This window comes from Microcebus murinus, chromosome 1 (assembly GCF_040939455.1).
Source record: "Microcebus murinus isolate Inina chromosome 1, M.murinus_Inina_mat1.0, whole genome shotgun sequence".
NCBI lineage: Eukaryota > Metazoa > Chordata > Mammalia > Primates > Cheirogaleidae > Microcebus > Microcebus murinus.
In genome coordinates this window covers 135,360,212-135,374,420 of record NC_134104.1, presented here as the reverse complement: position 1 = coordinate 135,374,420, position 14,209 = coordinate 135,360,212, and the positions used below count along the sequence as shown (strand labels likewise).

The 14,209-nt window shown below is 35.2% G+C and overlaps 1 protein-coding gene across 2 annotated transcripts in view; it reads left to right on the top strand.

Annotated features, from left to right (window-relative positions):
• Positions 1 to 14,209, top strand: part of NEK10 (NIMA related kinase 10) — a 228,985-nt gene that overhangs the window by 142,029 nt on the left and 72,747 nt on the right. For both annotated transcript variants that reach the window (XM_076005874.1, XM_076005870.1), the window contains one exon: positions 2,573 to 2,786. In XM_076005874.1, coding sequence (XP_075861989.1) covers positions 2,573 to 2,786 — 214 coding nt within the window. The remainder of the gene's footprint in view (positions 1 to 2,572; positions 2,787 to 14,209) is intronic.

Sequence of the window (14,209 nt, the reverse complement as noted above, 5' to 3'; positions counted from 1 at the left end):
TATCTCCACAATCTTCTGCCTTACTCTGTATATAATAAATGCACAGAGTGAACTTTGTTTAACATGGATTTAGCAGATGTATAAGTAGCTGTCATAACCAAAGTACAAGCTCACTGCCTTAGAACATTTTTTTTTTTTGGTTGCATCTGCTATGATTTTCTTTTCTTTTATTTAAGCATATTATGGGCGTACAAATGTTTAGCTTACATATATTGTCTTTGCCCCACCCCAGGCAGAGTTTCAAGCATGTCCATTCCCTAGATGGTGTGTACTATGCCCATTAGGAGTGAATATATTCATCCTCTCCTCCACCCTCTCACCTGCCTGACATCCCATGAATGTTACTGCTATATGTGCACATAAGTGTTGATTAATATCAATTTGATGGTGAGTACATGTGGTGCTTGTTTTTCCATTCTTGGGATACTTCACTTAGTAGAATGGGCTCCAGCTCTATCCAGGATAATATAAGAGTTGCTAGATCACCATTGTTTTTTGTGGCTGAGTAGTACTCCATGGTATACATATACCACATTTTATTAATTCACTCATGTATTAATGGGCACTTGGGATGTTTCCACATCTTTGCCATTGTGAATTGTGCTGCTATAAACATTCGAGTGCAGATGTCTTCTTTATAGAATGTCTTTTTTTCCTTTGGATAGATATCCAGTAATGGGATTGCTGGATCAAATGGTAGTTCTACTTGGATCTCTTTGGGGTATCTCCATATTACTTTCCACAGAGGTTGTACTAGTTTGCAGTATCACCAGCAGTGTATGAATGTTCCTATCTCTCCACACCCACACCAACATTTATTGTTTTAGGACTTTTTGATAAAAGCCATTCTCACTGGAGTTAAGTGATGTGTCATTGTGGTTTTGATTTGCATTTTGATTTGCATTGATGATTAGAGATGTCGAGCATTTTTTCGTATGTTCTTTGGCCATTTGTCTTCTTTTGAAAAGTTTCTGTTGATGTCCTTTGCCCAGAATTTAAAAACAAAAAACATAAAGATAAAGCAATGTCTTAAAACCTACTAAGCAAGACTCTTGTGTATTTTAGTTATGCTCAATAAACTCAATAAGAAAGAATAATTAGCATATTATCACTTAGGGTCTTCTTTTGACTTCTGTTATGAAGAATAATTGTGTGCTAATAATGCTTAAACCTTGCTGGAGACATCAGTATAGGTGAAAGTTGCATTAACTGACTATGGGTTGCTAAATCAAATACAAGATGTGAATATTAGATATTTTCCTCAAAATCCAAACAAGTTAAATTTTATTGAGAAGCATGCATGATTTCAGTGTAGTTAGAGAATTTGAATTTAAAAAAAAAGCATAATATAGTGAATTCCAGAAGTATTTAACCAATGACCTTGATAATTAGTTCCATGTGCATATACAATAGCCTTTTCTATTAGTGTTTAGCTGTGACATGAAGGATGTTCCCTTTAGTATGCTGATTAATATTTTGTACCTCTAAAATCACATAAAATGTTAGCATGCAATGTGTCAAATTAGCTGCTTTAAAAAAATTACCAGTGTTATAGAAAAATAAAAATGGAGGCCACAGTTTAGACATATCACAAGGGCGAGACTGCCTATAATCACATAGTCACAACTCAAGTCATACAATTTACAACTATCGTGTATCCATAAAAATTAAAAATTAAAAAAAACCTTTAATGTGAAGTCTTTGAAATTCTATCTCATCATAAATAAAACACAAAAGTAGGCTTTACATCCTTGTCAGCATGATTCAGTGAAATTAAACCAATCAGTTATAGACAAATCAGCTAACTCTGTTTGCCTTAAAAAGAATAATAATGTAAAAAAGCTGATCATGAAAAAGATCAAAATACTTCCTCCTTTATGTTTTATAAACTGTGCTGTAATTGTTGTAATGTAAGCTTCTCCTCATTCTCAAGGTCTCTTGATTTATGAATTATTCTTTTGTGTGCACAATAAGCCTCTACAATTTTAAAATTTTGATGTGATTTTATTTTTGACACTACAAACATCTTAAACCTCTAAGTAACTGAGTTGTGCTTTATATTTATGATTTCATGCTGTGTAAGACTCTCATTAATCAAGTGCTGTTAATATTGCTAATATACAGGTGGAAAAGGACTAAAAGTTGTGACTCCCAAAACCTTCCCTGTTTTTGGTGCATCAAGGGAGGTCATAAAGGCCCTTATTATTGTGAATCCTCTGTGTTTCACTGGCCGATGACCTAGGAGCGATTTCTGAAAGCAGCCAACCCACACAGAAGAAAATGACCCCATCTGCCCATCCTGAGACCTGAGGAACAGCCTCAAGTTCAGCCTGGAATGCTTGCCTTCCTGCCCAAGTGCAAAGAGAAGAGTACAGCCTCCCTTTTCTTCCCTAACTTTCCAAATCCCTATTGAGAAGTCTTAGACTCAAAGCTATGCTTGAGATCCACCTTATCCTAGGTTCTCTTGAGTGCAAATACTATGCACACTGTGGAGTTTAATTTTTATCCCCTACAACTCATGAGCTGCTTCTGACATTGACTGGAATACTGTAATTAGCGTATCTTCTCTTAGGTGCCTCACTCCTGATGCGGAGGCCCGTCCAGATATTGTAGAAGTCAGTTCGATGATATCCGATGTCATGATGAAGTATTTAGACAACTTATCTACATCCCAGCTGGCCTTAGAGAAGAAGCTGGAACGGGAACGGAGGCGCACCCAAAGGTATTTTATGGAAGCCAACCGGAATACCGTCACATGTCACCAGGAGCTGGCCCTGCTATCTCATGTAAGTACAAGTCTTTCAGTCTCTTCATAATGCACACTAATAGGCTATGTGAAGTTGTTCATGTTTGTTTTAAGGAAAATACATCTAAAGTTAGGAAAATAATTGTTACATGCAATGTTTCAATATTATATAGTTATATATTTACATCCATTTCTATATCTTACAAATAAAATTAAAATAATTCAGTATAACTGACTTTCCAAAATACTAAATGCATAATTTATTGCATGTTGCAAAACCAGAGGTATCCAAAAGTTCTCTTAGTAGTTCTTTAAGTTTAAATTATATGCTTTGTATAATTAGCAGTGAATGCTTTACATTTAATTTCTTTAGCAATCTGATTATATCTTTTGGGAATATGGATGAAAATGTTGTGAGCTAATTCAGAGAAGGAAATAACACTTGAACTAAAATTTTTCTTATCGGTCTGTGTAATTGCTTTCATTGATGTTTGTGGTGGTAATAATGTCGCCATGCTTCAAATCTGAATATGTCTTTTTATTTTTCTTGCCAGTAACCCTTAGATTGTTTTGATATTTAAGTGTCTCTCTGAACATTACTTGAAAAGGGGATGCCAAAGCTACAGATTTCCATATGTGCAAGTGATGATGCCAGTGAATGTCTTGTTGCTATTTCCTATTTTCCTTCTTCTGTGTCTTTGTCATAGTAATTTGTGATGCATGGTTTGCTCATGCTCTGGGCCTCCATCCAGCAGGAATCCAATCAGGGGACCTTCAATCCACTGAATGTTCTTTTCTTCTGTCCTGGGAGTGGATCTCAAGGAAATAGGTTCATAAAGCCCATTCTTGCTCAGGTTACCTGGTCATTAAACTCCTTCCTGAGATCCTAAGCACTTGCTCTTTTTCAGGTGGGAAAATGATATAAGAAATTGGTCTCAAAGAGACAGCTCTGATTTCTTGAAAAATAGCATTTCTGGTGAACTTTCTAAAAAGAAGGAAAACACTACTGTTTTCCTTAAGGTACTTGGAATCCAGAAGTTGGAAATTCAATATGATTTTCTTTTGGGAGGAAACTCTTTCATCCTCATTGCCTTAAATGCTGAGCCCAGCTGTAATTTTGCAGAACAATTCACGATGATTATTTAAGTAACATGTTTATGTTTAGGAGCATATAACTTGGAGTTTAGCTCTCACTGAACACAGTTAAATTTCACACACAGGAAGTTAGAGCTCATTTTGCTTGTTATTTTACTAACTGACTGACTTCATAATAACTAGGCAACCATGAGAAACACCTCATTCTATGTATGTTATGTTGCATTCCAAATATAGTATTCCTAGTAGACTAAAATACAAGAGATTTAGCTGTTCTGTATATCTCAGGTATTTGGGGCCTTCCATTAAGTTCTGCACTGCAAAGCTACTTAGCTAATTTCCAGTTGTATATAAAAGAGTCATTTTATATTAGATTCATGTGGCTGATGTGGGGATGGGTGTTGTTAGTTTACAATCTAACAGCAGAAATCCTCTTATCTTTAGTAAAACACCTTGAAAAGGGCCATTTTATTTATTTATTTTTACTTCTCAGCTTTAAAAAAATTATTTACTATGGAAAATTTCAAACATTTATAGAAGCAAATAGTGCTTTCTGTACCACCCCCAGCTTCAATAATTAGCTACGTGGGACTAATCCTGTGTCATCTCTATCCTCGCCCACTTCCCACTCCCTGCCTTCCCCAGATTGTTTTGAAGCAAATCTCAGATACTATATCATTTCATCCATCAATGTTTCCATGTGTACTTGGAGAGCAATTTGACTATAAAAATCTGGCTGTCAGGCCATGGCCAGGTAAAGGGAGATCTCTAAAGTGAAGGGAGGAATTTTGAGGTTCTAGATCTAGGTTGTATAATCATCTGTAAATTAGGGAGGGAAATATTACCTACTTCAGAAAATAAAATAAATTAATGTGTTCGAATATACTGTGCAATTTTTAAAGTGGCATAAAATTATAAGGTAGCAGAAGAATAGTTTGTTGACAATTTGTCCAACTGGTCACTATCATTAAATCCATGTATGTCAGACACGCAGTTAATACATATTTATCGCACACCTACTGCTAGCCAGCCTCAGTGACCTCAAGGAGCATTCAATCTTTTATGGACCATTGGGGGAGACATCCTTTCTTCAAAGCAAAGTTTATATTCCTGATTTAAATAGTCATAATATAATACCTTCTCCTCTTGAACTATTTTAAGTATTCTGGTAATTTTTCACTTCAAGATTAATCAAATGTTAACTAAAAGGAAAAAAAAATGTATCTTTATTAAAGAACCAAGAAGGAAATATGACTGCATTTCAGCAAAAGACAGCATGCAGTTAATTGGCATTATCCTCACTGGGAACCAATTATTATTTTTAAAAACTTACATCTGTACCACTGCTGGCATAAAAATTATAAGTGTAAAATTTTACTCTTTTTTTCTTAAGCAGTATTATGATTGTTTCATTTCAAATATAGTGGAATGTTCTCCTAGAGCAGTTAATATTAATAATGCCATTACACAATCCAATGATAAATAATAGTCAAAGGAAAAAGAAATTAGTGGTTTCAGTAGAACTGTATGAATTCCCAGAACCAATAAGGATCTCTATTGTGAATTACTAAAATTTTGCAAATTAGCGTGTAAGCAATCAATTGATAAGAAACATTAAAGGCTCCTATCTCATGGGGTAGTATACTATTTACTTTCACATTTTAGCTTATTCTTAATTATGGAAATTTTCATAATAAGCTAGTAAAGACAAGTATTCATATATATTTCAGAAGGACAAAGAAGTCTTCATTATTAAAGTTCTTTCTTGTGTACTGCAGTTTACCCACTATGGAAGTGAAACAAGACCTTCCTTTTGAAAATGTTAATCTTTCTAATTCTTACAATTTAAAATAAGAGATCACAGGAGAGCACAGAGTTGAGAATAAGAATCAAACAGTGTGATGTGGTAAAATTTTTACTTAAATATGTAATAACTAAAAGGATATTATAATACAGAGGATATTGTGGCATTGTAATAGTAAAAATCATGATCACTGTAGAAAATGTGTTGAAGACACAGAATCATTACCCTTTAGGTATTATCATATATGCCAGACAGAAAAATCAGTTACAGACATTTTGAGGAGTATATTGCTTAGGTCTTCAAGAATAGATACAAGGATGAAGATTAAAAAAATTCAGCTTGGAAAAACTTGAAGAATCAATGGAAAGCTCCAATTCCATTCAGATTATTGGCATTTTGTGGATACAGCTTTAGACTTTAACATTTACATGGGTGAATAAAGCATATTTGTATGTGTACAAATGGAGCAGAGTTGAATGTTCCAGAGAGACTGAAGAGTATCATGAGAGAAGCATGTTATTGCAGTGTGAGATTTGCAGAGATTACCACTTTCTTCCAGTGATATTTGACAAGAAGTTTACTGCCCCTGTTTTAAACTGAATGATAATTTCTTATTACTAGTTTAGCAAATTTGTTCAGTTTGGAGAACTGTTTTCCTATTCATAGGCATATCAGGGAATAAAACAAAAGAGAAAAATTAAAAATGCTTATACTGTATAATTAATAATGAAAAGCAATGATTTATTAGATATCTTATGAATGTAAGGCATTATGCTTGGTCTTGTGAAGCTTGTAAAAAATTATAAACAATGGTACCAGTTGTAAAGTAGCTTATAATCTACTTGAGAAGATAAGATAGATATGCATAAGCAGGAGGAAATTTCTAATGATTCTAGACAGTTTGAGTAAATAAATGAGATGTGTAGGTTATAGTTCAGCATGGCTCCCAAAGCCAAGGGAAAATAGGATCTTGATATCTAATTAAGGAAGTTATTCCTGGGTGGAAAATAAAAGTAAAAGTACGGGAACTCCAGGTATAACAGCTTGGCTCACTTAGGCCTAATAATCAAATTTAGAAATAGTGTTGTTTTATGTTTTAATTTAATAGATAATGAAAGGGAAACCAGGAGAAGTTGAGACTTGTCCAAGGCCTTCCAGCTGGTTAGTGACAGCCCCAGGACTGAAAGTGAAATCTGCTGATTTACAATGCATATTTTTAAATATATAGGTTGAAAAGTCTGGGAAAGTAGGCTCATGCTAGATGGTGGAAATTTGTAAAGGTGTTTGGATTCAATCCTGTGGGTTGTTTGAATTAAAACCTTGAATTTCTCCAAGATACCTAAAAACCAAATTGCCAAACTAAGGCTAATTCTTGTTTATTATACATACCTTTTTTAAAAAAAATTTTTTCTTCTGTGGTTTCCACTACATTCCTCTGTCCTGATTTCCATCTTACCTCTCTGAATACTGTTTCTTGGTTTCTCTACCAACTCTGGCCTCTTAACTTTAGTTGTTCTGCTTCTCTTCTTGCTCTTCTCTTGAGTGAGCTCCATCTAGCCCAGTGGTTTTTCAGTTTATATGAATTTAGATAAAAATTGGTTGTATAAGATGGGAACATTATTTTCTATAATTTTATTTTGAACCGCTATTCATACTGATGACAGGAAATGATAGATGTAGTCAGTATCAACTATATCAGTCTCTTTTTGTCTAAAAGTTTCTTTTCCATTTCAAGGGTTCTCCTCTCTATGTCCTCTTCCCAAGATGGCGGCTGGACGCAGGAGGAAGCTTAAGCATCCCGTGTTAATAGGAGTGGGGAAGGGGCTCTTCACGCTGCTTTCCTCTTTTGGCCTCTGCTGGCCTTAGATGATATTAATATAAACCCATCTCTGTGATTCTGGGACACTGACTTCTGTCCTTGTTAAATGTTTATGGCATCTATAACTCATGGCCTCTCTTCTCACCATGCTTTAAGCCCAGTGCATGAACCACGATGCCTCAACTCCCACTTTGGGGTCACTATTCCTGCTTTTCTGAGGCCTGATTGTGACTTCCTTGGCATTCTTCATTTAAGCAGTCTGCTCTGTGGCCCTCAGTGCAGTGATGGCCTCGTGAACATGCCTGCCAACACCAGAACCATCTTCATTCCAACTGAGACACATGGGAGCTTTGGATTCCCATCCATGCCACCCACACACAGCCCGTGCCGAGCTCCCTGGGAGTGGGACACTACTTCAGCTTAAGGAACCTTCAGCTCAGGAAGCTTCTTCATTCTTTCCTACTTTTCTGTCCCTGCCTGCCCCTCAATTATTCATCCAGGAAATACTTACTGAATGCCTAGTAGGTGTCAGGCACTATTCTAGGTACAAGGGATACTATAGTAGGCAAAACAGACAACACCTCTGTTCTCATGGGCCTTATGTTAAATGCCCTTATCAACCACATAGTATACAGTGTTATGATGAAAAAAAAACAGAGCTTCTTTGAAGCTTCTAGTTTTTTTCTGGCTCACCTGGATTTCCTGCCTCAAACCCTCTGTGTATCCCTACCAAACTCCTAACTCTAATCCCAAGGTTCTGCTCTGCTGGAGTGGGTGTAAAGAGGAAAAACAAGGGTATTTGTACCTGCCTGCTCATTTTCTCTTCCTTCTGCCAGGCTCTTCCTTTGAGCTTTAGAAGAACTTTCCAGTTCCCATCCTCTCTGCCAGAAGCTGCCCTTCCATCCATCACATTCCCAGGTGTTCTTCACCCTTATCTTCTCTTAGGTCTATGAGCCTTGGCCTCATGGCCTGGATTCAGTAGTAGAAAAGCTCTGGGAGGAGACATGCATAAAATCTTCTGAGAAGGCAAAATATACTAGGATGTGTTTTACGACATGATTTCCATAGCCATTTGCTGAAGACCCCCTAAAGCTACTATCCCTAAAGCTACCTGTCTGATCTCACCTTCTCCTGTGTGCCAGACCTAAATTTTGAACTGGACATTCACCTCCACGCCTAACAGGTACTCATACTCATCAAGTCCCACAGTGACTGGATTCTCCTTCCTTGACCCAGCAGTGTTCTATCCTCTCCTCACTTTGACATCTTCAGTTTATGCTCCCTGGAATCCTTACATTCATTTTGTTAGCGAGTTGTACCAATTCTGTCTTTGAAATGTTTGATAAATCCATCTTATCCTTTCAATTTTCATTCTTATTATTTTGCATTGGATCATTGCAATATCCAACTTTCTTGCCTCTCGTCTCTTCCTTACCTCTACCAGGGATTCAGACCGTGTACCACTAACACCTCTGCACTGTCTGCCAGGCAGCATTAGGAAATGTGTGTGTTGGGGGTTGGTGAGTGTCATGTCATTGTTGTTTATCACTGTGACTTGGAATGCTGTTGGTATTTAAGGGGCAGCAGCCAGAGATGCTGATTATTATGCCATGTGCAAGACAGTCCTACACAAAATGTGTGCAACAGAACCAGGAAGAGATACATATTAAGATATTTGTTGCAAGGAATTGGCTTACGTGACTATGGGGACTGGCAAGGCAAAATCCATAGGGAGACTCTGCAGGAAGAGCAGGCTGGAAACCTTGGGCATGGGCTGAAGCTGCTGTCCATAGGCTGAATTTCTTCCTCCTCTCAGAGAAGCCTCAGCTCTGCTTTGGAGACCTGCCAAATGATTGAATCAGTTCCACACAGGTTATCTAGGGTCATCTCTCTCGCTTAGCTGTCCGCTACATGCCTACCAAAATTACCTTTCAAAAAATCATATATCTGATCTTGAATGTGTTAAATATCTTAAATATATCCCATGCTTAAGATGAAAAGAAAATGTTCATATAGTTGAGTCCTAGAAATTTTCTCTAAGCTTTTGGTGAATTAAAACAAAGATTTCTATGATAATCTGATATTGTTAAACAGTCGAAATATGGCATATATCAGTGTCATCTTAAATTCCTTCTACTTTGAAGGACAAGGCAGCTGGTAGAACACTTATCAGAAAAGATTATTTTTTAAATTCACAGACCCTTTGTTATGGCATTCTTATTATAGTTTTTTAATAAGATTTGATCTGTACGTTTTCTTAGCAAACTTTGACAGATATTTTATATTTTTCTTACATCCTCAGATGTCTTTAAACTTGACCATTTAACAATTGAGCTGATATGAAAGCATCCAGATTCTAATTTTCTTAGTGCAATTTTTTTTAAAAAGTGCTATTTATTTATCTGAGTTGCTTTATTTTTATTATACCATATGTCATTTACCATTGTTCAGCACACTACTACAGGCAGGCATTTGCAATCCTCTGCTAGGAGATTAAATTAAGCCATGTAGAAAATGATGTATTTTAAAAGGACAATATTTTTGTGAACATCTTTGCTTTTATTGTCTGGTTAATTGTTGACTGAATTTCCCCCAAGGCTGTGAAAATTCAGCAAGTAATGATGCAGGGAATGAAGTATCAGAAAAAATCATGACTTGTTTGGGAAATGTTCTATAGTTGTTATGTTTTAAGAAAATAAAGCAGTGACTTATAGACTTCTATGCAAATATAGACCCAATTCTTGCATCCACGCTACAATCCTTTTTTTTTTTTTTTTGATGACATCTAATTTACATACAGTAAAACATACAAGTTTTAAGTGCTTAGTTCAATGACTTTTGACACATGTGTAACCACCCAAAACAAGAATCAGAACGCTTACCTCACCTCAGAAAGTTCCCTTTGATCTCCTATACAATTCCCTGCCCAAGGACAAAGACTGTTGTGATTTCTGTCACTATAAATTACTTTTGCCTGGTGTTTGACTTTGTATAAACCAAACACATGCACTCTGTAGTATCTGGCTTCTTTCTTGTGACATAATGTATGTGAGATTGTTGTAGTAGTAATTTGTTTACATTGCTAGGTGGTGTTAATTTGTATGAATACACCATAACTTGTTTCTCTGTTCTCCTGTTGATAAACACTTATGTTGTTTCTAGATTTGGAGTTTTATAAGTAAGGATGGCATGAACTTTTTCATGTAAGTCTTATGGTTAAGTTTTCATTTCTCTTAAATACCTAGAAATGGAACTTTAGGGTTATAGATAGTTGTATGTTTAACTGTAAAAAAAACAAAAAACTACCAAATATTTCTCCAAAATGTACTGTTTAACATTTTCAGAATCAGTGTTTGAGAGTTCCAGGTGTTGTCAAAATCCTTGTCAAAATTTGGTATTGTCAGTCTTTTTTATGTTATCCTCTGTAGTGTAATGGGTATCTCTTTGTGGTATTAGTTTGCATTTTCCTGATGATCAATGATGTTGACGACCTTTACATGTGCTTGTTGGCTATTTGTATATCTTTGTGTATATCTTTGTGTGTATGTATTAAATGTCTGTTCAGGTATTTTGCCCATCATTTTAGTGCATTATTTGTGTGCTTTTTGTTGATTTGTAGGAGTTCTTTATGTATTCCAGATATGAGCCTATTTTCAAACATAGGTATTGCAAACATTTTTCACAGTCTGGCTTGCCTATTTATTTTATTAATAGTATTATGATGAGCAGAACATTTTAATTTTGATAGAGACCAATTTTATTCATTTATTTTTTGTGGTTGTTAGAGTTTTTGTATCTTTTAAAAGAAATTGTTGACTACCTCGCAGTTGCAAAAATAGGAATCCTATTTTTTTATGTAAATGTTTTATGACTAAAGCTTTTATGGTTAGACCAATGGTCTATTTTGATTTCATTTAGTGTATAGAATAATGAAGAGACTGATTTTTTTTTTAAATATGGGTATCCAGTTTTTCCAGCATCATTTCTTAAAATGCCTAATCTTTCCTCATTGCTTTTGCTAAGTACTTCATTGAAAATTGCTTGAAAATATATTTGTGGATCTATTTATTTTCTTGTTTTGCTTATGGCTCTTTTAATTTTAATTATTTACGGATACATAACAGTCACACTTATTTAAAACTACATGTGATATTTTGATATAAGCATACAATGGGTAATGATGAAATCAGGGTAATTGTGATATCCATCACTTCAAGCATTTATCATTTTTTGAGTTAGGAATATTCCAATTATGCTCTTTTGAAATATATAATAAATTGTCAACTATAGTCACCCTAATGTGCTACTGAAACTAGATTTTATTCCTTTTATCCAACTGTATATTTGTACCCATTAACGATTCCCTCTTTATCCCTCTTTATCCTCCCCTCCCTAGTAGCTTTCTCAGCCTCTGGTTACCATCATTCTACTCTTTACCTGCATGAGTTCAATTTAGCTCCCACATATGAGTGAGGACATGCGAGTCTTTCTATGCCTGACTTATTTTACTTAAAATAATGTCCTACAGTTCCATCCATGCTATTGGAAGTGACAGAATTTCATTCTTTTTATGTCTGAATACTATTTCATTGTATTTGTACCACTTTTAAAAAATCTATTCATGTATTGATGGACACTTAGGTTGTTTCGTATCTTGGCTATTGTGAGTAGTGCTGCAATAAACATGAGAGCACAGATTTCCCTTTGATATAATGATTTCCTTTCTTTTGGATATATACCCATCAGTGGGATTGCTGGATCATATCATATGTTAATTCTGTTTTTAGTTGTTTGAGGAACCTCCATACTGTTTTCCATAGTGGCTGTACTAATTTACATTCCCATCGAGAGAATATGAGGGTTCCCCTTTCTCATGGATCTATTTTTTATTGATATATAATATTTTACATATTTATGGGGTACATGTGAGTATTTGTTACATGCACATGACGTGTAATGATCAAATCAGGGAATTTGGGGTGTCCATCACCTTGAGTATTTATCATTTTTGTGTGTTGGTAATATTTCAAGCCCTCTCTTCTAGCTAATTTGAAATATATAATATACTGTTGATAACTATAGTCACCCTACTCTGCTGTCAAATGTTGGAGCTTATTTCTTCTATCTAACTTTATGTTTATACCCATGTATGGATCTAATTCTGAGCTCTATTCTGTTCCATTGATCTATATGTCTATACTTAGGCCCATAGCACACTGTTTTGATTATTGTAGCTTTTTAAAAATGTCTTATTTTATTTTACTTGACAAATAAAATTGTATATATTTATTGTGTACAACATGATGTTCTGAAATATATACACATTGTGGAATGGCTAAATTTAGCTAATTAACATATGCATTGCAACACACAGTTATTTTTGTGGTGAGAATATTTCAAATCCACTCTCTTAGCATTTTTCAAGAAGATAATATGTTATTACTAACTATAATTATCAAACTATGCAATAGGTCCTTGAACTTATTTGTCCTATCCAATGGGAACTCTGTATTCTTTAATATTGCAGTTTTTTTAATAAGGCTTCAAATCAGGTTGTATATGTCCTTTAATTTTGTTGTTCTTTGTCAAGTTTGATTTGGCTATGCTAGGTCTATTGTATTTCTTTATTATTTTTAGAATCAGTTTGTCAATTTATTCAAAAAAATCATACTACAATTTTGATTTTTACCCTTTGTTTTCACACAGAGAGGGTTATCACAATGTTCATAAAACTCAATCTTTTATGTCACTTACTCAACAATATTTGTTAAACACTTACTTTTTTCTGACGACTATTGTAGTCTCCTGAAACGACAGTGATCAAAATAGCCAAAGACCCCCTCCTTCATAGTGGGGAAGGCAAATAATAGATAAAAATATATTTAAGTGCTATGGATAAAAATAAAAGAAAGCAAGGTAGTGGAAAGTGATTGTTACATGCAGGGAGATAGGCTGTTTTACATAGGGATGTCAGGGAAAGCCTCTATAAGTATTTGACATTTAAACAGATACCTGAATACAGTTGACTCTTGAACAATGTGGGATTGAACTGAGCGAGTCCACTGAAACATGAAATTTTTTATAATATATAACACACAAAATATGTGTTAATTTGCTGTTTATGTTATTGGTAAGGCTTGCAGTCAAAAGTAAGCTATTAGTAGTTAAGTGCTTGGGGAATTAAAAGTTACACAGAGATACCTTAAAGTGATACAAGTAGATATACCATGTGATCCAACAATCCCATTACTGGGCATCTACCCAAAAGAACAAAAGACACTCTATAAAAAAGACATCTGCACTCGAATGTTTATAGCAGCACAATTCACAATGGCTAAGATGTGGAAACAACCCAAGTGCCCATCGATACATGAGTGGATTAATAAAATGTGCTATATGTATACCATGGAGTACTACTCAGCCACAAAAAACAATGGTGATCTAGCAACTCTTATATTATCCTGGATAGAGCTGGAGCCCATTCTACTAAGTGAAGTATCCCAAGAATGGAAAAATAAGCACCACATGTACTCACCAGCAAATTGGTATTAACTGATCAACACCTAAGTGGACATATAGGAGTAACATTTATCGGGTGTCAGGCAGGTGGGGGGGGAGGAGAGGATGGATATATACATACATAATGAGTGTGATGCATACCATCTGGAGGATGGACATGCTTGAAGCTCTGACTTTGGGGGGAAATGGGGAGAAAGGCAACACACAGAACCTAAACATTTGTCCC